Here is a 25,080-nt window from a genome sequence, read left to right on the forward strand (position 1 = left end):
CCTCCTTGTGTTTCCTCCCAGTATCCCATTTCCCCACTTACCTCAGGGCTTAGGTCTCCATCTCGCGGCGAACCTAGTTTAAAGCCCTCCTCACTAGGTTATCAAACCTGCCTGCGAAGATGGCTCTTCCCTCTCTTCGTTAGGTGGATCCCATCTCTTCCTAGCAATCCTCCTTCCTGGAACAACTTCCCATGGTTGAAGAATCCAAAGCCCTTTCTCCAACACCACCTGTGCAACCACACATTTACTTCCACAATTCGATGGTCCCTACTTGGGCCTTTTCCTTCAACAGGGAGGATGGAAGAGAACATGACTTGTGCCTCAAACTCCTTTATCCTTCTTCCCAGAGCCATGTAGTCTGCAGTGACCGGCTCAAGGTCATTCTTGGCAGTATCATTGGTGCCCACGTGGAGAAGTAGAAAGATGAAGAGCCAGAGCCATGCAACACGTCATGCAGATTTTTGTTCGGTCTTATCTACCTGTTGCATTCCATCTGATTAGTTGTCTGGGACAAGGGACTGTCTTTGTTAGTTACCTGTGCAGTGTCCAGCACTGATCCGTGATCCTAGATGCTACTGCAATACAAATTAATAATGCTAATGATTTAGGCCATGTGAATTTTGGCTCTGCGAACCATGCTCCATGTGCTTGCAAGCAATTATTCTGCAGTGCCTAGATATTGATATGTGAGGGTTCATATTGGGAGAAAATAAACACTAGTACTCTCCTAAGCCCCACCCTCTGTTGACACCAAAATGACAAGTCATCCTTAGCAGACTGTGCTGGAATTCCATAATCTGGTAATCTCTCCCCTTCCAATCTTTGATCCATGAAATAGTTAGCAATTCTGACTTTTAAATTGTCATCATTGGGCTTCAGAGTCAACACCCCATTGATCTGAAAAGGAGTGGTTCAAACTGCTGTGTAGACAGCACTGCTTTGGTTCCTGGATTCACATTTCAGGTTGCAACCATGAAGGCTAAAGACTTAATTCTTTTAAATGAAAGTTGAGGTTAAGATGGTAGTCACTGGGGAAAAGTGCTATCTTGAACTGAGATGGCAAAAGGGTGAATATTTGCTGTGCTCATGCTAAAGGAGGCAGACCATGCTGGACGATTTCCATTTCCCAGTATGGTTTAGGAATAGAGCTGGTCAACATTTGAGATTTCTGGGTCATGAGAAATTTTGATGATTCAGAATTTGAGTACCACTATTCATTTTTTTTCCAGTGAAAATTTCTGACCAGCTCTGTTCCTAAATAGTTTTGCCCAAGGCACAAACGTTTCTCACTCTGCTTTAGAGTGTCGTTAACACTATGATTTATCTGTCCAAGAGCTCCAGGGTCTCCATTACTGTGCATTATCTGAGCCTCCCACAATCTTTAATGAATGTATCCATACCACACACCTGTGAGGTACAGAAATGCTGTTATCTCCAGTGTATAGATGGGAACTGAGGTACAGAGAAATTAAGTGACTTGCCCAGGGTCACACAGGGAGTCTGGGATACAGCATGGAACTGAATGGAGGTCTCCCCAGTCCCAGGCTAGCTCCCTGTTCACTGAGCCATCCTTCATCTCTGTTGTCTCAATCTGACGGCACCCTTGGGGCTGCATTAACTTTCATCTGAAGGTTGATGCCTGAGTAGCAAGTATCTGTGTTTTGAAAATATTCCCCAAAACTCCAATCTGCTTGTCTGGCTTCTATTTTAGATGAGTTCAATCGAGTGATCATTCCAGTGAAGAGAGGCGAAGAGAACACAGACTATGTCAATGCGTCCTTTATTGATGTAAGTTCTTGTTTCCTGTTCATACTCTAACCATGGCAGGTTGCAGCCAATAACCCTCCACCTCAAACATAGCCAGGATGGGCCTAGTCTTTAAATGCTTCCTTTTTAGGGTGTTGGGGGTTTTTTTTATTGTATTTAGAACTGATGGAAGGTGCTAGTCTGACTGGGGACTGGAGTCCCTTGTTTCTCCTAATAACATGTACAGCTCAGGCAAAAGCCGCGTGAGCTTCCATGCTGCCCCACCCTTGTGCCTCTTCATGACCTGAAGAGACAGATCACAGGGTGATTTCAGTCTCAACAGCCCCGTTGGGTCTTCCACTGAGCCCCACAACAAGTGTGATAGTGACTCTTGTGATAGTGACTAACTGTCTCCGAGGCATAGAACAGTGACTACAAGCTCCTTTCATTTGGCCACTGAACGTCCACCAGACAATGCAATGTAATCATAATACACCAATCTCAAAGCCCTTGACAAAAGCAGATCAGCCTCGTTATCCTCAGACTGGAGGAAATGAGACACAGAGGTTAAGTGATCTACTCACCAAGGGGTAAGTTGCACAGCCCTTGCTGACAGGTAGTCCTGCTGATGTCAACGGGAAGCCTCACATTAGCATTCATACACGCAATGCACCCAACAATGAGTAAGTGATATAGGATCCCCAGGTTTTCTGACACCCAATCCTGTCTCTGACCCCCAGATGACAGTTGCTCCCAAAGGCAAGTCATTTTTGGTAATGACTGTCCTGGGCTAGATTTGAACCAGTGACGGAGAGGGGAAAGGCACTGTGTCACATGCATAACACCCTGATCTATCTATCCCCCTGCAATGTAATTTTCTAATGAGTATCATCCATAATGGGTGAGTCCCGCTATGCTGCTCTGTCATTATATTCTGACTCAATCTGTTTCAAACAGAGCGCAGTATAAGCAGCCCACTTGGCGTCCCAGCCCTGTTTGTTTGTCATGAATCTAGGTCAGAAAGCCCTTGATGCGGTGTAGGCAGCTTTGTTGAGAATTCAATTTCCTGCCTCTACTGAACTTTGCTTGACTGACACGCACCAAATGACTAAGCATCTTTGTGTTGTCGCTGCAAACTCGGATGAAAAAGAACAACAGAAACTTTGACTGTCAGAAGGAGGAATGTTTCTTGGTTGTGGAACAGCAGTTGTCAACCTATACTGTAGATTGCAGTGTAGGCCTGGTTTTGCTCCTCTCCTTAAAATCCACAGTAAAAGCTACATCATCGTTAAAACTGGTAGATTAGGTCTGGGCCCAGGGTAAAATTTTTCTACAAAATTTGAACTGACTCAAATAAGGGATTCCTGAATTATGACATCCTAAAAGCGGGTGTTCTCCGGGGTCCAAAGAGGCTTCTGATGTTTTGGTCGTTTCACGTTTTCGCCACTCTGTAGCAACAAAAAAACTGCAAAGAAGAGGAGAACAACACTTGAGTTTATTTGGCAGCCCTGGCTGCGAGCTAGTGTCCAGGACCAATAGTTAGCTGACTCAAGCCTAATTTCTAAAGACATCAACTTTTTAATTTGGACCATCACTGTGGATTGTTGGCTGTGGTGAGCCAAGCGCAACTTATCTCAGGCTCGCTGGAGACATGAGCTTTCCTCTACAGAAGCAGTAAGATCTGGTCCTGATTTAACTACATTGCGTTAGACACCGAGTTAGCTAATTTGGTGCCATTCCCTTGTGTGGACACTTTTAAACTAGAATCTGAGTGTCCACAGAAGTGGCTAGCAGCTGTTTAACTACATCAGTTTCTAAAGCAGTGTAGTTAAATCTGAACCATTTTCTTTTGTAGACAAGACCGAGGTCTGTAGCCCTTTACTGTGCAGACAGAGCTCAGATTTGGTGTCACCGCATCACTGGGGAGGCTTCTCACTGTAATAGACACATTTCTACCAAAAGCCTCATCAGCACCCTGACAAGCTCACTAAGTATTGGCAGACCTACCAAGGCTCATAGGGGCTTTGAGTGTCCCAGTTAGCCCCCTGAGGCTAGGTGGGGTTCTCTTTCATGCAGACCTGGGTAGGTCCACAGGAAGTGAGAGGATCCCAATATGATTCTCCAAGTTCCCTGTGCAGTCCATTCCATATCCGTCTGCAGCCTTCCTAGGGTCTGCCGGAGCCAAGCTCTCTTCCTACCACTGTTGGGACTGAGCGAGTCAGGACCACAGACCTTCCCCCCAATTCCTGTCAACCTCTATATGCCTCAATCTTCCCCCACCTGCAAAATGAGGACAGGAACAACCCGCCTCACAGTGAGGCTGGGAGGCTTAGTGAGGATTTGTCAGTCAGTTTGAGATCCACAAGTGGAAGGTACATGAGAAGTAGGGCCATTGTGTGGTGCAGCAAGCTGGATCCCCGATGTCTGGCTCTTTGTACCGTGGGTTACAGTTCTCAATTCTTCAAGAGCCAAATGAGCAACGTGGGCCACTTACAATTTGGGTCTTTGCCACGCAAGGAGACGTGCTGTCCAACACAAGAGGCATCTGCTTGAGATGCTGTAAGGCTCTTTATGTAACATGTATAAGACTCTTGATCATCTGTTTCCTTTGTGTTGTCACTAATTTACTGGACCACCCTATGTGGGGCACAGTGATTGGATACCTAAGCTCAGTGACGTGCTGTGATGAGTCATAGCTGAAAAGTGGGCCTAGGAAGGCTGGATGCATTGGAATTAAAGCTACTTTGGGGTCAGAATTAATGCTAAAAAACCAGGCTCCCCAGGAAGGGAGAATGTTTTGACTATGTCTAAGTAATAGCCTGTAGCCTGAGTCTTCACCATGGAGCATGACTGAGACAGCAAATTATGAGGCATAACAGAGCTGATAGAGTGGAGATGAGTGATGGCAGAGCCTTGGCAGAGCAAGAGCTGCTGCTATCTTGACTTTTTACATTTGGATAATGGGACAAAAGGGCAGCCTCCAAATACGTCAAGGGTTTAAGTGCCAGAAGGGGAAAGCAACTACTTATGTGATATACTGGGGATAAGCCAGAGTGATGGGGTTGCCTGATAATAGGGGAGATTGCAATGTGATGTATTGCCCTGTGGAACCGTCTCCCTGTGGTGGAAGCCTCATCACCTGGGACATTTAAAACAGGTCTGATCCTGCACTGGCAGGGAGGGTGTAAAGGGCCATTTCTGTCTCTGACTCCTGTGATTCTGTCTGCTGTGTAGCCATGTGCTACACAGCAGAAGATCTACACCAAGTAATTTGTACAAGAAGTTGTTCAAACATCCAACTTCTGAATGAAAAGGAAACTGGATCATAGAAGTTAGAGATGGAAAAAGGTTTGTTGCAGCACTGATCCCCTTCCCTGCCTGTACAGAAGACAGCCAAGTTCACAAGCCTTTGGCAAACAAGAACCAAGTTTTTCAACTGTCACCAGGAAGGGATTTCAGGTTCTGGCTGGTGTGGGGAGAGAAATGGGAGATTCTGAGCTTTGGTGCGGTTTCCTCCTGAAACCAAGCCAAACACACTGGTTTCATATGATCTGTGCTTTGGAGCCTGTGATCCACCCACAGGACTCTCCCGGTGAGTTCCCACCCAGTTCCCCACACTGGTGCCCACTGTCACCAACCCCTCACACTTCTTGTCTTGCCGTATGCTCTGCACCCATCTGATAGTAATCTCTCTGTGGATGAGAGGGAGTTCATGGCAGCATAGCTCTGTGTCAGGTAGAACAGCTGCTGCTGCAGATGCTGACAGCACTGGGGTGAGTTCCAGGCTGCATGCAGTTCTGCTGCCCCAACAACCATGGCTTGAAATTGCAGGGTTATCGCCAGAAGGACTCATACATTGCCAGCCAGGGCCCTCTTCAGCACACACTAGAGGATTTCTGGAGGATGATCTGGGAGTGGAAATCCTGCTCTATAGTTATGTTAACAGAGCTGGAAGAGAGAGGCCAGGTAAGTGCCTGGGATTAACTAACTCTGCAGCTGTTGGGAAAGCAACATCATGATGCCTTCATCACTGGTGGGAAAATCAAGGCAAGACCGTACAGCCCCTTGTTGCTTGTTCCCAACACATCCCAAATTATGTAACTATTTAACACACACACATGCACCCGACCTTCTCGGGTGAATCTTGTGCTGCAGCCCGATCTCTGGTTTTACTCCCAAAGAATCCACGTGCTTATAGACACAGTACAAATTTTAGACATGAGGAGATGGGACAAGGACCCAAGACATTCCACTCCCAAAACACCTCTTGAGCTAAATGGCCACTCGCTAGTTATTGTCTCTGCGCTGGCTTCTGGAGAGCAACATCACTCATGCACAAAGCTAGAGAGCTGCATCCTAATTCCCCTCTAAACCTCTGGATCCCATGGTTGGCCTACTGAGGCCTCCTTGTAACAGACCCCTCAGGCCAGGATGGAGAGGGGGGGATTTCATGCTGCCACATGGAGGTTTCTCACCTCGTCACCTCTCATGCTTTCTCAGGAGAAATGTGCCCAGTACTGGCCTTCTGATGGCTCTGTGTCCTATGGAGACATCACCATGGAGCTGAAAAAAGAGGAGGAATGTGAGAGCTACACAGTGCGGGACCTGCTAGTAACAAACACCAGGGTAGGAGTCTCTCTCCCTCACCATGGAAGGCAGCTCTGGGATCTCTGGGCATTTGCTGTAGTTAACCCCTGGTTCTGTCTATAGTTGCCCTGCTTCCCCTCACTCCTGCAGCCCTGTCCCAAATGCTGATTCTCCCCTTTTCCCCTAGCCCCTCCTCAGCTTCCCTACCCTTCCACAATTGCCCCAAAACGACACCTCCACTGCCAGTTCCCTCCTTCCTCACCCTTCTCCCTGCACACTGCTGTCCTATCCCCTTCCCCGTTGTTAACCTCTCCTCTCCCACTGACCTATGGTCATGCCTCCCCCACTGCGGAGCTCCCTTCCCCCACCAGAAACTCAGTTATCCACTTCCTGCCCCCCACCTCCCTGCTGCCATCCAACCCATACTCTCTCCTCTGCTGGTTCCCTCCTGGGCCTCCCAAACCCTCCCTGGTTTCCAGTTCCCCACTTTGTCCCCTAGGGCACCCCCCACCAACCGACTCCCTGACACACTGCCATTGGTCCTATTGGGCATCTGCTGCTACTGCCCTTCTGATCATTGTCTTCTAACTTTCTTCCCAAGCCCTTGCAACAATCTGTTTCCAGCTACGCATCTGGACTTAGGTTGGTCTAGTGGAGTGAAGTTGTCATTGTTTTTCTCCTGCAAGGAAAACAAGAGCCGGCAGATTCGACAGTTCCATTTCCATGGCTGGCCGGAAGTTGGAATCCCTAGCGATGGGAAAGGAATGATCAATATCATTGCAGCTGTGCAGAAACAGCAGCAGCAGTCTGGGAACCATCCAATCACTGTGCACTGCAGGTACAGCCCAGTCAGGCCAAGGGACTGGACACAGTTGGCCTAGAGCCAGCATTGCTCTGGTCTTGGGTAACTTCAATAGATCTGCAAGCCAGTGAAAGGGACCGGATTGGTTATGGACGTCCTCAGCCCACTGATCAGGGGCAACACAGACAGCTGTGGTGCAAGCTTCTCTCATGCTGCCCCGCCAGTGTACCTCAACCTGGAGCTGGAGGGGTCCGGGAGTAATTCTGTCACCAGGCCCCATTCAGTCCTTGGCGTCTCTTCCTCCTATTTCAGGGACAGTTGAGTTTGTGGTGGGAGTTGATGTGGAGAAATTGGGAACTGGTCTGAGACCACTCAGCTCATGTCACATGATGTCCAAACCTTCTTCACCATCTGACTAGCTGTTTGACCTAATTCTGGCCAGACATGAGGTGGTGCCCAAGAGAGGAGGGAACAATGGATAATTAGTCAGATGGGATGCTTCACATGAAAACAACTGTCTATAAATGGTAGTTAAACTAGAAAACACAAAGGAGACTGTTCAAGATGTTCACGTTCCCCAGCATTTCCCTCCCACTGCCTGGGTAGGAGCATCCATGCAACCAAATGAATGTACTCTGTATTGATCGCTTTCTCTGTGCTCTTCTTTTTGTCTCTTTGCCAGTGCCGGGGCAGGAAGAACAGGAACCTTTTGTGCACTGAGCACTGTCCTGGAAAGGGTTAAAGCCGAGGGGATTCTGGACGTCTTTCAGACAGTGAAGAGTTTAAGATTACAGAGGCCACATATGGTGCAGACACTGGTAGGCACAAGTTATTGCATCTTCACTACCTAGCTCCCTTCATGCCTTAATAGATCTCGGTTGAGATGTGCCTGCAAACTTTCCTTCCTCTCAGCCAAGTTTTCTGAGTGGGAATTTCCCTAGTTAAAATAATCCTAATGGTGGGGAGAAGGAGGATTCTCTCCTCTACCCCCTTCCTCCTAACAACCTGAGTTCTACAGGGAGGGGAGCACGGTGCTAGGAATAAGGAGACCTGATTCTGTTCCGGACACTGCCACTGACTGCCTCTTTCACCATGGGAAGTTACTTACAGACAGAAGTGCCAAACATCCGTAGCTTCTGCTGATCTGTCGATGCTCAGCACCTTTGAAAAGCAGGCCACTAGCCTCTGCATGACTCAGTTTTTTGCCCATCTATGATGGGAATAATGATACTTCACCCTTCTCTTGTAAAGTACTCGGAGATGTGCAGTTGAAATTGTTTTGATACAAGACAGGAAGGGACCACTGTGATTATCTAGCCTTACCCCTTCATAACACAGGCCATAAGTGCAAAGTCCCTTTCCTCATCTAATGCTGTGCTTTTCCTCTCCCAAACACCACAGGAACAGTACGAATTCTGCTACAAGGTGGTGCAGGAATACATTGACGCCTTCTCAGATTACGCCAACTTCAAGTGAAAAAACAAAACAAAAAGAAACAAATGACAGAAGAGTTGCCTTCTTTAATATTTTGTAATATTCTGTTTGTTAATATACCCCCCAAAATATGTGTATATATCTTAACTGTTTTAGAGATTGGTACCATAGGCTTCATATTAGCTGGAGATTTTATATGTAGCAAAAGTGTTAGCGCGGATACTGTTGGCTCCTTTTTTCCAATGTTTTATTGGGGAATTAAATAGCGTGATGTTTGGATTAATATTGTCAATCCATCTCTCTGCTGGAGAGTTGATATAGGCTGTTGTTTTGTTTGTAAATCTTTTTTTTTTTTTTTCCCTGAGGGAGTAAAGCCTTTTTAAAAATAATAGTATTCTGGATCTCATCTAAAAGCACAAGCTTTTCCAAACCTGTGGGGAAATGGTTTCACATTTTCCTGCTGTTCTGCTCTTGAAAGAAAGAAAGGAAGGAAGGAAGAAAAGGAAGAAAAAAGCTTATTCTGTATATATCCTAGTTTTTGTATAAAAAGAGAAAAAGCAAAAGTTTTTTTCTCCGGGACTAAATAACTCTGCGTCACCAACTGAGAATGGTAATGGACTTGTAAGTGGCAGCAACAGTTGGGATTTCAACCAGAAAAAAAGGATTTTTGCTCCCTAAAGGAAACTTCCCTGTGTGTGTGCCAGATTTCAGATTGGTTTTATCTGCCGCTCAGCTTGGCAGTTATTGGCAAGCAACACGGTAGGTCGTTTAGATGTCTAGCTGAACTGTAGGTACAGTCAGGTACGTGGATGGCCTTACCTGCTCCTGCAATTAACAAAGGCCATTGTCTGAAATCCTCTGGCTCTCTTATCAGTCTGTGTTCATCAGTGAACAGTAGCAGCTTTGTTGTTGTTAGTATTAAGATTCATTCTCTCTCTCTCTCGGCAAAGCCGAATGTTTCATTCTAGCCTTGTGTACTCTGGGAGTTTCAGCCATTGGTGTCCAGCAAGTGGTATAGCTTCACCAGCACAAATGCTTAGTGTAGACAGGCAAAGCCTCAATAAGTCACCGTTTGTGCCTCTGCCTGAATCTGGGGTTAAGCTACACGTGTGAAAATCATGGCTTCTTGCAGCTCTGCCTGTCCATGTGGGGAGTGTGCACTGGCTCAGCTCCACCAATGGCTGCAGCTGGGGCAAATCCACAGTGTAGACAAGGACTTGGACTGTGTTCTGCCATGAGAGCTGTGTTTACTTCATGTTTGTCTTACACCTGCCAAGGGGGTGTGTTATGGCCCATGTCAGTTATGGGTTGCCCGACCCTGTTTCCTTTATGCTTGGAGGCAGGACTGCCATGTGCCTGCTGGCTGTCAACACATCAGAGCCTCCATGGCGAAGAAATGTGTTTTAATTTTACTCCTTTCCATGTCTGTGGTCAGAAGGACTGAGGGAAGGAGAGTGAGGAGGGGTGAGTAGGTCTCTTCTAGGTGTTGGTGCCATGGTTTGGAGAGAGGATGGGGCACCATAACAATCCAAACTTCAGCCAGCCATTGATTGTCCCTCAGACATCAAGTGCGATCAGCTCCCCTGACACATCTCTTCCTTCCCTCCCTCCACACCCAATGAATGGTCCTTGAGCAGCTCCTGGGCTAGACTTTCCTCCCATACCAGTATAACTACAATGAAAGCCGAGGATTTACACACAGGTCATACTGATGGGAGTACGGTCAGAATCAGGCCTGGTGGGCGGTTCTGCCAAGGATAGTATAGGTCCACAGGTCCAATTCTGTATTTTCTTAGCACTGAAATGAAAATTAGAGGATTTGAGTCTTGCAGCATTCAGGGAGGCAGCACTACCAATAAAAGTCACCAGGAGAAGGTCTCTGGTACCATCCCTAAATAAAGATCCTGTTTGCCTGAGTTAATTGTGGAAGACCAGGTGTCTTCTCAGCCCTCCTGTGGGGGATCTCACAGTCACTCTGTGTAAACCCTCTCCATCCCAGGTTAGTTGTGCAAGGGGAAAATATCAAAAAATCAGACTCTTCTAGAGGACGGTTCTTTTGTTTGGGGGAGGGGTTTTATTTTTAATTTCTACACTGAATGTGATACTGTTGAAAGTGCTAACTGAACAGGCTTGGGGATCCATCCCCCAAGAGTGTAGGCTTGCTCTAGCTAAATACACATAGAAATAGTCTGTCTCCCTCTCTCTCACACACAGAATATCCCACCAGTTTGCCGCAGTCCTTACCTGAAGGGATCCTTTCTGAGTGTAAGAGGAGAATTCAGTCTACAGGGCTCATTCACATTTGTCTCTCTACAGAGACAGCCTGCAAAGGCCTCAGTTTTGCACTCTGATCCGCACAGTTGGATCCTTATGCCCATGCAGAGTCCTGCAGATGACAGTAGGGCTCTGTGTGGCCCTGACCCAGAAAAGCATGTAAGCCAGCACACAAACACTGTTCCAAATGGAGATGCTTTCCTGAATCAGGGCCCGTGGATACACAGGCCTGCCTGCAGGATCACGGGCTAAAAGCTCCAGTTGATGCCAAGAATGGTGACATGGATATCTGTCCTCTAGGAGCTAGTCTGAAACCAAGAAGACTTGTTGGTTTTTGATGGAAAGGAGGCACCAAGAATGTATCTTACTTCACAAATGGTAATAAAATAAATAGATCCATAATGTTTAAGGCCAGAAGGGAACAAGCCATAGAATTTCACCCAGTGATTCTGGCATCAAGCACACAGTAACTTGTAGCTAAGCTAGAGCACATCTTCAAGAAAGACATCCAATCTTGAGCTAAACTTCAAGTGATGGACACCACATCCCAGCCAGAGCAGAGATGATGGATAAAGCAAGGAGCCTATTCCTTGCTCCATGGAAAGTATTTCCCTTTTAAGGCTTGCTCTGCCCAGGCTGAGCCCTCCCACATCCACATGACATTATTTGCAGTTTTATGTAGCCTCAATCCTATAAATTTACATGTATCAGTAATTTTACTCAAATGAGTAAAGTTCCTCCCACACTTAAATGTTTGCAGGACCTAGCCTTTAGCCATTGCAGCCTGACACTGTGGTGGTCTCCTAAACATTTTCAATTAACTTTCCTTTGAATATGAAACTTTATCCTGGGTTTTGTGGCTTTTATTGTAGACAAATCTTAAAACTTCTAAGATGTGTTAAAACTTTTCTGCCCCTTTTAAAAGGAAGGGAGCAGGTAGCTTTTACTTCCTTTTTCTCAATATGGCGTTGATTTGGCTCAATTGTTTGCTCTCTCTAGAAGAGAGAGTTCTGAAGTATGTCTGTCTTTAAATACTAGATAGACCTTTTCTGTGTGTGTCTGAAGACGACTTTTTTGAATGAATCCTGTTTTTGAGCTCAAAGATTGTAGCTGATGAGAGAAGAAGGCCGTTGAACTGTTCTTAAAGGAAGATGCAGTGTAATATCTGACCTATTCCAATTTACAATGGAACTTGATTTCAGGGGCCTAAAATACTGGAATTAGAGTGAACAATCAGAGCCCTCTCTCTGTAGTCAGATTGAGTAGGGCTGAGACAAAGCCATTTGCCATTTGAATGCATGACTAAACAGAAGACTTTTCCAGCTACTGAATGAATCAATAGAATGTATCTTCCCTATGCATTTAAGTGCCAAGCCGATCCGCTGGGTCCTCATCTACAGCCGGGAAAGGATCAGTGCAACAGCAGCCCTGCTTGAGAGACAGCTAATTTAGACCCCATCATTTATATGCATAATTGGGATTATGTTTTCCAATGTGCATTACTTTGAATGTATCAAAATTGAATTTCATCTGCCATTTTGTTGCCCAGTCACCCAGTTTTGAGAAATCCGTTTGTAGCTCTTCGCAGTCTGCTTGGGACTTAACTATCTTGAGTAGTTTTGTATCATCTGCAAATTTTGCCACCTCACTGTTTACCCCTTTTTCAAGATCATTTATGAATATGTTGAATAGGACTGGGCCCAGTACAGACCCCTGGGGGACACCACTATTTATCTCTCTCCATTCTGAAAACTAACGATTTATTCCTACCCTTTGTTTCTGATCTTTTAACCAGTTACCAATCCATAAGAGGACCTTCCCTCTTATCCCATGACTGCTTACTTTGCTTAAGAGCCTTTGGTGAGGGACCTTGTCCAGGCTTTCTGAAAATCTAAATACACTATATCCACTGGATCTTCCTTGTTCACATGCTTGTTGACCCCCTCAAAGAATTCTAGCAGATTGGTGAGGCATGATTTCCCTTTACAAAAACCATGTTGACTATTCCCCAACAAATTATGTTCATCTGTGTGTCTGACAGTTTTGTTCTTTACTATAGTTTCAACCAGTTTGCCCGGTACTGAAGTCAGGCTTACCGGCCTGTAATTGCCAGGGTCACCTCTGGAGCCCTCTTTAAAAATTGGCATCACATTAGCTATCCTCCAATCGTTTGGTACAGAAGCTGATTTAAATGATAGATTACAGATGACAGTTAGTAGTCCTACTATTTCACATTTGAGTTCCTTCAGAACTCTTGGGTGAATACCATCTGGTCCTGGTGACTTACTATTGTTTAGTTTATCAATTTGTTCCAAAACCTCCTCTAAAGACACCTCAATCTGGGGCAGTTCCTCAGATTTCTCACCTAAAAAGAATGGCTCAGGTTTGGGAATCTCCCTCACATTCTCAGCCATGAAGACCAATGCAGAGAATTCATTTAGTTTCTTCGCAATGGTCTTATCATCCTTGAGTGCTCCTTTAGCATCTTGATTGTCCAGTGACCCCACTGGTTGTTTAGCAGGCTTCTTGTTTCTGATGTACTAAAAAAAATTTTGCTATTAGTTTTTGAGTCTTTGGCTAGCTGTTCTTCAAATTCTTTTTTGGCCTTCCTAATTATATTTTTACACTTAATTTGCCAGAGTTTATGCACCTTCCTTTTTGTCTCTCACTGCTTCTTTTACTTTGTTGTTTGGCCACGGTGGCTCTTTTTTGGTTCTATTACTGTGTTTTTTAATTTGGGGTATACATTTAAGTTGAGCCTCTAAAGTTTCCATGCAGCTTGCAGGGATTTTACTTTTGGTACTGTACCTTTTAATTTCTGTTTAAAGTAACCTCATTTTTGTGTAGTTTCCCTTTCTGAAATTAAATGCTACAGTATTGGGCTACTGTGGTGTTTTCCCCACCACAGGGATGTTAAATTTAATTATATTATGGTCACTGTTCCCAATCAGTCCAGCTACATTCACCTCTTGGACCTGATCCTGCAGATTGCCCATGTGGGGGGGTCTAGGCCAATGTTCATGACTGTATGTGTGCATGCATGCGAGTAAAATATATCTGTGTTTATTTAGGACAATAATAATGGTTAGAAAGAGCTAGGTTGACTTGGTGTGTTTAACATGCACTATATTTGTATTAATGGCCCAACTGCTTGTGTCATGGAGTGGAATGTAGGCTTACAAAATTTGCAGATGACATGTAGCTGAAGGGGTTGCAAGCACTTTGTAGAGACAGCACTGGGATTCAAAACAACTTGACAAATATGAGAATTGGGCTGAAATCAACAAGATGAAAATTGAATAACAACTTCCATTAAAATCCAAAGTCTGAAAGCTGACATGCATTAGGTACAGCCATAGGCAATCCAGCGTGAAGCAAGCATTAGTGAAATCTATCACAGGGTGTGTGTGTGAGGGAAGTGGGGGAATATTATATGCCAAACAAGAGGGTTTAATAACACACCCACCCAACATAAATTCTGCTTTCTTACTGGAGGGGGTCTTATAAAGTGTCCTTAAAGGTTGGGTTTTTAGATAGCTATGTATATAAGGCTAAATATGCTGGTGTCTTTTTGTGGCTGAGAAGTTAAGTTCCTATTGCAGAAGGCCTGTGTAAGAGTATGGGGAACTGAGTGTAGTTTTTACTGTTCAGATACGACATTTGATTGTTTAATACCCAGGATTGGTTAGAGAGAAAGGACTGAGAGATCTCCAAGGGCTTGGAAATATCCCTTACATTTTATGATATGGTTTGGATGTGCCGTTCCTCTCTCACCCGCCCCCCGATTGTATTTGCTAAGAGACCATTTTCTTTAGCTATAGAATTTCATCTGGAAAACCTGTCTTTGGGGCCAAATTTTCAGCCACTTCCTGCACAGAATTCCTGTTGAAGTTGATAGGAGTCCCCCATGCATTAGGCTTCAGTCCTGCAAACACACTTAACGTTACTGTCATGAGTAGTCCCACTGGAATCAATGGAACTACAGTACTTGCATATATAAAGCTAAGTGTGTGTATAGGTGTATAGTTGTCTGCCACTTTAGTAGGCTATACATGAATTCTGAAAGGATTCCCCAATTCTATATATATATATGGCAGTGAAAATGTTAAATGTCAACTTTCACTGCTTTGTGGCGTAAATTGAGGGGACTGTCTGCTGGAATATCATGGCCTCTCTCTCTGAAGAGCACCATACTGGGTATTGCTGAGTGATGCTGATCAAGTCTTTCCAAATAATCTGTGGATTTACTGCTATGCTGAAGCTAAAAATGGCCATGGTGTAGTGTTGTCAGTAAGTCTGTGACACAAATACGTCGATATATGTGTATACATGAGAGCTGGTCTGCACAAGTATTCTGTAGTATGTGTGTAGATAGCAGTATGTTTAACTAACATGACTTAACTCTATAAACAGGGATAGTCAACATTAAAAGGCTCACACTCCATCCCTCTTGCTATTTGGGTTGATGAGATCCAATGAGTCCTTAAGGCCCTCTTCAAAAACAACAAACATCCATGAACCCAGCGCATTATTTACACAGCTTATCCTTGGAGCTTGGTGCTGCAGTCCTTACTCACGCAAAGCTTCCATTGATGCCACTGGGAAATCAGCCTGAGCAAGGACTTTATGGTGGGCCCTTTAGACTGGCATTCTCAAAGGAGCTAAGGAAGTTAAGTGCCCAAATCCTACTGAATTTCAGTGGGATGGATGCCTAACTCCCTTAGGTCTCTTTGAATATCCCAACCCCAAAGTATGATTTGGTGGTCATTGCTCTGTGCAATTCAATCCCATGCATCTCACCAAATACCTTGGACCTCCTCGGCATGGCAAGTCCGTGGGTGTGTTGGGGGTAGCTGGGATGCATAATAAGCAGTAAGAATGTAGCCCATAATGTTGCAGATTATGGGCCCTGTCTAGAGCAGAGCCCTTTGGTTCTGGTACAGACTTTCATACTAATATTGTGACGGCATGTGCACTATTAAATACCCCTGGGGGAAGTTCTTGTTTCCAAGTGCTGCGTTCCTATAGGACTGACCCAGTTTTATATGTCCACCACACTCACCAAGATCTTCTCTGCCACAGTACCCTTCAGAACTCCCCCAAGAAATGCACAGACCATGTCATGGCCAAATCATTTGCCAAACTTGATTGTTTTCTAATTAATTATTAGTTGAATTAGAACAGTATAAACCAAGGTTAAATCAGTAAAAGACAGACATTTCTGGGGCATGATGCAGCTGCCATTGAAGGCAATAGGCGAGTTGTCACTGATGTCAGGAATGGGCCCCATTGCGAAGGTAGCCGTATGCCCTCACAGCACGAATCTCTGCCAGAGGTCCTAGAATGTGACTTAGCTGGGGAGACAGACTGGATAATGATTCTGAAGACAAAAAGGACTGTTGTGCATGGGGCCATCTGCCTCCTGCAAGGTGCTAAGCACCCTCTAACTCCTGCTGAAGCTGGTGTGAGTTGTGGGTGCTCAGCAAGTCTCAGGATCAGGCCCCAGTTATATCAGTGCCATATTTCGTCAATGGCCCCGAGTCTCCATTCACTTGAGCTTGACAGTGACCTCATTGAGTTCACTCCTGATTTAAAGTCATGGAGAACTGAGCCTATTGACCTTCCCCTAGCCAAGCCTCCTAAGCTCTCTTACCCTGGGGTCCTGGACGTACTCTTCCATGTCCCTGCCTCTTCAGAAATGCCTCAGGGGCCCAAACTAACTAAGTAACAGGAACCCTTGTGCTAAATCTCTCCCAGCTTGTAAATCCATTGATTTCAACTGAGTTTCTCCAAGAAATCGCAGCATTACAAAAACAGGCCAACCCTTTTCTCCCAGCTGTTCCTTTCTGTAGCTTCAGTAATGCTTTATGCTGCCTTCATTTTGAATGATATTTTTTACAGGAAGTTTTAGTTTTCTAATCTTGTATTTATTTTGTTGGAACATTTCTGAACATGCTTTTTCTATAGATGTCCATTCCCTCCCTGTAAGATACCATTACAACCTGGATTACTTCTTGGTCAGTGTGCGTGTGTGTGGGGGGGGGATTTTACATTCAAATGATGAAACGTGAGGGCTCCATTGACAGAGCTGTGATGATTCAAACGCCCCAGATCCTCAATCTTGAAGGGGGAGGAGCGGGGGGAAAACCAGCTTCCCAGGGGTCAGCAGTCTAACTGCTCATGAGGTTCAGACACAGCTGAAAGCAGGAGAGAGGCTGTTCTCCAACTTATACCAGTTCTGTGCTGGTTTGGCCCCACTGACTTCAGTGGAGTAATTCCTGATTTGCACCAGAGTAGGTGAGCTCAAAATATGATGCAAAAATTCACCTCTACCATTCCAGAGTGGCTCAACAAGGGGACATGTAGCCCTGCTGTGTGTCACATAGAGGGAGTGCTCCTCTGGCCCCATGCAATTCTGCTGCACGGAGACGTGCCATTCCTGACAGTGGCAGATCTCCCAAGACTGGATGTGCATTTGCCCTGGGGAATATAATGCCCCCTTGTGTTGGCTGCACAACCATAGCACTCTGTTCAAAGCCAGTCAAATGGGAGGGGAGAGGGGTGTGTACTGACCTGGGAGAGGCAGGGCTCTTTCCATGAGTCATGCTTTCTAAAGTTAGACAGTTGGGGGCTACTGGCACATGACTCTGAGTAAAGCTCTGAATTGGCGCTAAAATGAACTCCTTGTCAGAGTTCATCCCCTCGCAATGACATGGACTAATGCCACCTTGACAAGTGACCTCTCTTATCCCTTTGGTGCAATTTCATTAATTGTCTTTTGCAAGAAGTGCTCTCTCCAGCCTCTGTGAGTGGAGATTTGCTTCTGCAGCACCTGGAGATGTGGTTTCTAGTGATTTCACAAGTGTACAGCCTCCATTAATCCTAATATCAGTAACTGCTATTAACTTTGTAAATAAACTTTGACCGAAATCCTTAATTTTGGGACATTGGCCAAGCTGTAAGTTATACTCTTAAATAAATGTGCTCATTCCAAACATGATGGTGTTTGACTTCCTGAATGCTATGATGCATTCCTGAATGTATGTACGTACGTGCATGCGAGTGAGATGGGCATGGATTCTTTGGGTGTTCCCAGTAAGGAAGAGAGGGCTGCAGTAGGAAAAAGATGGAGAAACCCTGCCTGTGTCAAAAGCTTCAGCATGTGAAGAGTATCAGCTGGCTTCCCCTTGGCTGGCTGGGTCAAGGAGGCTCAGTACTGGGGAGCCTTGGCTGTTCAGACTCAGGGGCACCACTGATTGTCCAGAGGGCTTGATGCCCCTTTTGGATGACTGGGGGTGTGATGTATCCGTTTAAGTTTCTTGCAGGCTCTGGTCCTTTGGGGATGGGAAGCAATCTATTAACTGAAGTATTGTTACCCAGGATGCCACATGCACAGTTAGCTAATTAATGGTGTTGCAATCATGTACAGCCTTACAGATCATGATCTCCTGTCCTGGCATTTTAGACTTCAAGCTGTACATCCACAAGGGCATGTTGGGGCCACTGGCTTGTTTGTGCATTTACATCCACGGGACATTGGAGAAACTAAACATACTCACCTAACCTAGATGGGTCTATTCTCATTTCTTTGCTCTCAGTCTTAAGGGGAGTGAAACCACAGTTGCCAATATCCCATAGACAGAAGTACTGAAATGCAGGAGGTTTGCAGCCTCTTCCGTCCCAAAACCTTCTCACCAGCATTCCTCTTCACTGCCATACCCTGGGTCTGTTGCACTGGTTCTCACTGTACGTCAAAAGTGTTTCCTGCAGTGCTTTGCAGGGGGCACCATGGAATCGGAGCTACTATTTACAGGATGCTCCTAGTGTCTGAGGACCCTCTTGTTGTAAATGGTTAAGTGAATCCACTCCAGAACAAGACCGGAAATGTGGAATGGGAATCAGCACAGTCTCCCTCAAGGCCATCCCAACTCCCATGCTGAGGCGTGCTGAACTTGGAGAGTGATTCACATTAACCAGACCTTAGTGCCAGTCATCCCAGTGCCCTCAGTTAATGAATGGAACCGTCCTGCCGCCCATCGTTGCTATAGGAAAAAAAGGCACCATCCAGACAACAAGCACATAGCTTGACATCCTGGTGCAGGTGTACAGATATGTTGTACAATGTGAATTTAATGGGTTTATACCATAAAAGATGTTGGCCTGTTCTATTATAGGGGCACCCGCCCACTCCACAATTGTGGGCAAACTACCACATTGTCATATCCCGATGTGATTCTGATGTGCTGAGTCGGCCAACACATTTTGACTACAGTTGGTAAGATAATGCTCAGAAATGGTGTTTCTTCTAAGGAAAATATCCAGATGTTCTTCTTAAAGTGACTGTCCAAGTGGATCCCACTCCTGGAGCATGTCCGCCCCATACAGGTGAGATCAGATTCTTTTTGGCCAGCAATGTCTTGTGGAGCTATACCAGTGTCTTGGGTGCCCTGACCCTCCCTCCCCCCCGCCCCAGGGCATAAAGGGAGGAGTGGGCCCAACTGTCCAATCCCGCTCTCCATTCCCTCTGCTCCAGTCTCTACTATGGCTGGGTAAGAGGGAACTGGAGCGTCATTGACCCGTGCAGCCTCTTCAAGCCTCGGACACGCCACGTCCAAACTGCATGAACAGTTCTGGCTCCAGCACATGGTGCGCATGTGGACCCACGTTTGGAATCCAGATAGGGACCACATATCTCGACGAACCTCCAGTTACAGCAAGTAATCTTCTCTTGCACACATACAAGATGGAAAATGACAGTCTAGGAAGGAGTACTATGGAAAGGGATCTAGGGGTCACAGTGGTTCACAAGCTAAATATGACTCAACAATGTTACACTGTTGCAAAAAAAGCAAACATTCTGGAATGTATTAGCAGGAGTGGTGTTAGCAAGACACGAGAAGGAATTCTTCTGCTCTACTCTGCACTGAACTGGAGTATTGTGTCCAGTTCTGGGTGCCACATTTCAGGAAAGATGTGGGCAAATTGGAGAAAGTTCAGAGAAGAGCAACAAAAATGATTAAAGGTCTAGAAAACATGACCTATGAGGGAAGATTGAAAAATCTGGGTTTGTTTAGTCTGGAGAAGAGAAGACTGAGGGGGGACATAACAGTTTTCAAGGACATAAAAGGCTGTTACAAGGAGGAGGGAGAAAAATTGTTGTTAACCTCTGAGGATAGGACAAGAAGCAATGGGCTTAAATTGCAGCAGGCGCAGTTTAGGTTGGACACGAGGAAAAACTTCCTGTCAGGGTGGTTAAGCACTGGAATAAATTGCCAAGGGAGGTTGTGGAATCTCCGTCACTGGAGATTTTTAAGAGCAGGTTGGACAAACACCTGCCAGGCATGGTCTAGATAATACTTAGTCCTGCCTTGTGTGCAGGGGCTGGATTAGATGACCTCTCGAGCCCAACACTTCTGGACAAGCAGCCACGCCCATTGGCATAAACATGGACCTAGCAACACTGCCCTTTGTGTTTGTCACACCCAGACAAGGCTACTGCTCACTCCTCTGGAAGCTGAGCTCAGGGGCTACCCGGAAACCACAGCAGGGAAATATACAGAAACCCACAAGCCCAGCAGACCCAGCTGGTGCAGGTACATCATGTCAGCCCTGCACACCCTGCATTAATGGCCTGTTGAATACTGGGCATGATCTGAGGCCCTCACCCTCATGCTAAGAGAAACAAATGAGCGCAGAACCAGCTCTCTGCTCCCTTACTCCTGGACATGGCAGCTCAGAGAGCCCAGGCTTCTCCTAGTGGTGGGCAAACAAGGAAGTGAAAGGCCCCTGAAACAGAGTGAATTTCTGCAGTGGATCAAGCTGAGCCTAGATCTCTCCTTCTGCACACCACACCTGCTTATGCCAGCTTCCCCCTCAGCACCATGTAGGAATAGCACCCAGCACAGTGGTCATGACCTCTCGAGCCCACCTCAGAGGAGAAGAGAGCCAAGGCGCTGCCTCCTAAAGGCGACCTTGCTGTCTCTTGAATGATCTTGGCTCCCACAGCAATTTCTCGTGCCCTACAAATGCCTGTCAGTGAAATTGCTATGTCCCTTGGCCCTGCCTCCCAAATCGGGTCATTTGTATGGAGCCCCTTACGCAGCTCCCCCTAGAGTGGCTTCAAAGGTTCCCTGAGCCGGGATTGCATTGATACCTGAGACTCAGCTGAGACCAGTGGAGCAGCCAATGCCGCCATGTGTCAGAGGCGTATTTCTGGCTGCCCGGGGCTCAGCCTCTGCCCCAGAGGAGCAGCAGTTGTAACAGGCAGTGACATTTCATGGCTTTGCTGGCTGCGGCATGTAAAGTCACATCTGCCTTCCTGACGCTCCCGGCGGGGTGGAAACCAGCACTGAGTAAATGTCACCAGCAGCTCTGAAGTGCAGCAGTGACCTCCGCCTCCTGGCCCAGGCGCACGGGCAGCTGTGACTTCGAGCCAACAGATTAAGGCTCTGATGGCGCAGCTATGAGGCAGCCTCCTGGACACCGCAGCCACCCCCCGTCTCCTTCCCTAGCAAGGATCTAGGGATGGACCTGAGACACGGGCCCCAGCTGGTACAATGAGCCCCTGCTGCGAGAAACCTAGGACCTGGCTGACTGTGACTCTGAAAGTCAATGTGAGCAGTGCCTGCTCTACTCCGGGGCAAGGCCTGCTGAGGACCAAAGCTGTAGGGGGCCAGGGAAGTATCCACTGATCCTATGATTCATCTACGTTAAGGCTAGACAGGACCATTCTGATCATCTTGCTGAGCTGATTAACACAGGGCGTAGAGTTCTTCCAGTAATTCCTGCAGGGAGTGTCCAGCTACTAGCAATGGTCAAGACAATGAGACTATGCTGGGATGCTGAATGTTTGCTGCTATAGCCTAATATTTGATTTCCCAGCTCCTTCTCTCTACGCTGCCCATCAAGTGTGGGGGAGAGGAAAGCAGGAAGCCTGATCTAGTGATTAAAGCACAGGACCGGGCCTCAGGAGAGCGGAGTCCTATTCTTAGCTCTGCCAGTGGCCACCTAGGTGACACTGGGCAAGTCACTCCCACTCTTTGAGGCAAGAGTGAAATGGGGCTAGTGCTTCCTGGAATTGCAAGGGTATTTGGAAGCTCAGTTTGTCCATGTGCTTTGAGACCCTTAGACAGAAGATGCTCTAGATGTACTACTATTAATAACGTTGGGGTAAAGTGTCCCACCCACACAACGCATTTCTTTCGCATTCTCTTTCATCTCGGTATTCCCCTCACTACATGGAGTACTAAAGCAATGCCCCACAGAAGACCACTAGGGCTGCACGGTTTGGAATGGCTCCTTCTTATATGGCCCTCATCACCATAGTACTTGAGAAGCCCCTCACCCTCCTGAGGATTTTATCCTCACCACACTCCGAGTGGCAGGGAGATACTGTCCCTTGGTAACAGATGGGGAACAGGCACAGAGGAACCAAAGGACTTGCCCAAGGTCACCCAGCAGATCAGTGGAAGGGCCAAGAATTGAACCCAGAGCTCCTGAACCCCACTCCAGAGCCCCCTCCAATCGGCCATCCTGCTTACCACAGTAATCACCTAGTACCAAAACCAGCTGGTAAAATCCAGTCTCCTGTTTCTTCAGGAAGTGCAGGGGATTCTTCGGGAATGCCCACATCCCTTTGGTAATGGCCTCTTGCCCTCATGATTGCAAAGAAAACTTTGAAAACGTGACCCAAGTGCAACTGAGGCAGCAACATCTGCAGAGAGCCTGAGATGTTCACCTCCGTGGGTGTTGATGGAGTTACTATTGTTAGCTAGTGGGCTGAATTTCACTGTGTGGAAGGGCAAGTAGGTTCCTATCATGAAGGTCTGCACAATCTATGCTAAGTGCCAGGTCATTTGGAAGCCCTGGCCTTGGGAGACACCACCAATAGTCTACCCCCAATCAAGACAATGCCCAAGAAACCCAGAAGGGCACCCAGACCCCACCATGGGGAAGTCAAGCAAGGATGCCCTCCAGCCCCATTGAGGAGGAGCCAAGACCAAGGAGCCCAACCAACATGCAAGTTCATCAGTGAACACCAGCACAATCTGTTGAGTGGTCTCCTTCGAGGGAGGAGCTTATCTGGTTGTTGAAGCTTGGAGTAGAACCACTCACTTTATTTTTTCCCCTCGCTGAGAGCCCAGCGGTGATAGAATGGAACAGGATACTGTGGGTGAGGATGTGTCATTGATTTATATTCAATAGTTTCAGAATTCCTCTGCTCTCATTCATTAAATTGTGTTCAGGTCTGGTCCCTCGCCTCTTGGTGTTCAAGCAGTTAAGGGTCTGGCACCACAACACAAGCTGTGCAGGAGCTAGCCTGCCCCAGCGAGCTTGATTCCAGCTAGTGTGGGTGGTAACAGTGGTGAAGAGGGTGCATCATGGGCTTCCACGTGGGAGGTAGAAGCCTGGCACAGACTCTGAGTGCATACTCAGCTAGCTAGCCCACTCGGAAGCACGTGCTGTGCTGACTTCACTATTGTTACCCATGCTAGCTGGATTCAAGCTAGTTCAGGCAGCCGAACCTCTGCACAGCTTTTGCTGTGTAGACATACCCTACATTGGACAGATAAAGCTCTGGATGCAGCCTTTGTGAACAGGGCCACCCACATACAGGCACATGCAATGACCTGGTGTGAACATGATGAGGGGAAGTGGAATGTAAAGGCTGCTGGGCAGCTACACCTGGCTGATAACTATCTGTCTTCCTCAGGCAAGAAGGAACCTGGTTATTTTTAAATCAGTGGGCCCTGTAGATAGCTACGTCAAATTCTGTTCCTTGTGCAAAGGAGAAGGGGAAATGTTTTTCTATTTCCTGAAATTCCCCGGGCTTGTTTGCCTCTGTGCGTGCACATGTATGCACATGTGTTCCTAAAATGCTCACTTCCCTAATTCACCCTCTCTCTGAGAAAAGAATGACAGCTGTTTATAAAGCGGAGATCACCCAGACATGAAACAGAAATTATACCACATGGAGAAAAGATCTCCAATTGTGAAGGGTTTTTTGTCTGGCAGATAAAAACATAACAAGATCCAGTGACCAGAATTTGAAACTAGACAAATTCAGACTAGAAATAGGGTACACGTATTCAAGTGAAGGTGTCATAAATATAAAGGGAAGGGTAACCACCTTTCTGTATACAGTGATATAAAATCCCTCCTGGCCAGAGGCAAAATCCTTTCACCTGTAAAGGGTTAAGACACTAAGGTAACCTCACTGGCACCTGACCCAAAATGACCCATGAGGGGACAAGATACTTTCAAATCTGGAGGGGTTAAAAAAGGCTTCTGTCTGTGTAATACCTTTGCCAGGAACAGATCAAGGATGCAAGCTCTTCAACTCCTGTAAAGTTAGTAAGTAATCTAGCTTAAAAATGTGTTACGTTTTCTTTGTTTTGGCTTGTAAATTCGGTGTGCTGGAGGAAATGTGTATTCCTGTTTTTGTGTCTTTTTGTAACTTAAGGTTTTGCCTAGAGGGATTCTCTGTTTTGAATCTGACTGCCTGTAAGATTATCTTCCATTCTGATCTTACAGAGTTGTTCTCTTATCTTTTTTTGTTCTTCTAATAAAGTTCTGATTTTTAAGAATCTGATTGGGTTTTTGGGGTCTTAAAAATCCAAGGCTGGTTTGTGCTCATCTTGTTTATTCTTAAGCCTCCCCAGGAAAGGGGGTGTAAGGGCTTGGGGGGATATTTTGGGGAAATAAGAACTCCAAGTGGTCCTTTCCCTGTTCTTTGTCTAAATCACTTGGTGGTGGCAGCATACTGTTCATGGACAAGGCAAAGTTTGTACCTTGGGGAAGTTTTAACTTAAGCTGGTAAAAATAAGCTTAGGGGGTCTTTCATGCGGGTTCCCACACCTATACCCTAGAGTTCAGAGTGGGGAGGGAACCTTGACAGAAGATAATTAACCAGCGGAACAATTTAATGTGGTGGGTTCTCCATCACTTGAAGTCTTCAGATCAAGACTGGTTTCAGAGTAGCAGCCATGTTAGTCTGTATCTGTTTCATGTTCTCTGTATGTATACATATATCTTCTTACTACATGTTCCATTCTATGCATCCGATGAAGTGGGCTGTAGCCCATGAAAGCTTATGCTCAAATAAATTTGTTAGTCTCTAAGGTGCCACAAGTACTCCTGTTCTTTTTGCAGATCAAGACTGGATATCTTTCAAAAAGATATGTTCTAGCTTAGCCAGAAGTGATGGGCTTGGAGAAATTACTGGGTGAAATTCTATG

General features: G+C 46.2%; 1 protein-coding gene and 1 long non-coding RNA gene across 4 annotated transcripts in view; one reads left to right on the forward strand and one right to left on the reverse strand.

Moving 5' to 3' along the window:
* The window catches only part of PTPRA (protein tyrosine phosphatase receptor type A), a 262,183-nt gene extending 244,345 nt beyond the window's left edge, over window positions 1-17,838 (forward strand). For all 3 annotated transcript variants that reach the window (XM_048846355.2, XM_048846354.2, XM_048846356.2), the window contains 6 exons: window positions 1,712-1,788; window positions 5,578-5,712; window positions 6,247-6,372; window positions 7,020-7,171; window positions 7,818-7,953; window positions 8,537-17,838. In XM_048846355.2, coding sequence (XP_048702312.2) covers window positions 1,712-1,788; window positions 5,578-5,712; window positions 6,247-6,372; window positions 7,020-7,171; window positions 7,818-7,953; window positions 8,537-8,611 — 701 coding nt within the window. In that variant the 3' untranslated portion in view covers window positions 8,612-17,838. The remainder of the gene's footprint in view (window positions 1-1,711; window positions 1,789-5,577; window positions 5,713-6,246; window positions 6,373-7,019; window positions 7,172-7,817; window positions 7,954-8,536) is intronic.
* LOC125635121 (uncharacterized) lies at window positions 1,764-6,304 on the reverse strand. Its single transcript, XR_007356152.2, has 2 exons — window positions 6,222-6,304; window positions 1,764-3,211 (listed from the first exon to the last, which is right to left on the reverse strand). It is a non-coding gene; the product is annotated as an uncharacterized LOC125635121 (long non-coding RNA).
* Window positions 17,839-25,080: the final 7,242 nt, after the last annotated feature.

This window comes from Caretta caretta, chromosome 4 (genome assembly GCF_965140235.1).
Source record: "Caretta caretta isolate rCarCar2 chromosome 4, rCarCar1.hap1, whole genome shotgun sequence".
Lineage (NCBI taxonomy): Eukaryota > Metazoa > Chordata > Testudines > Cheloniidae > Caretta > Caretta caretta.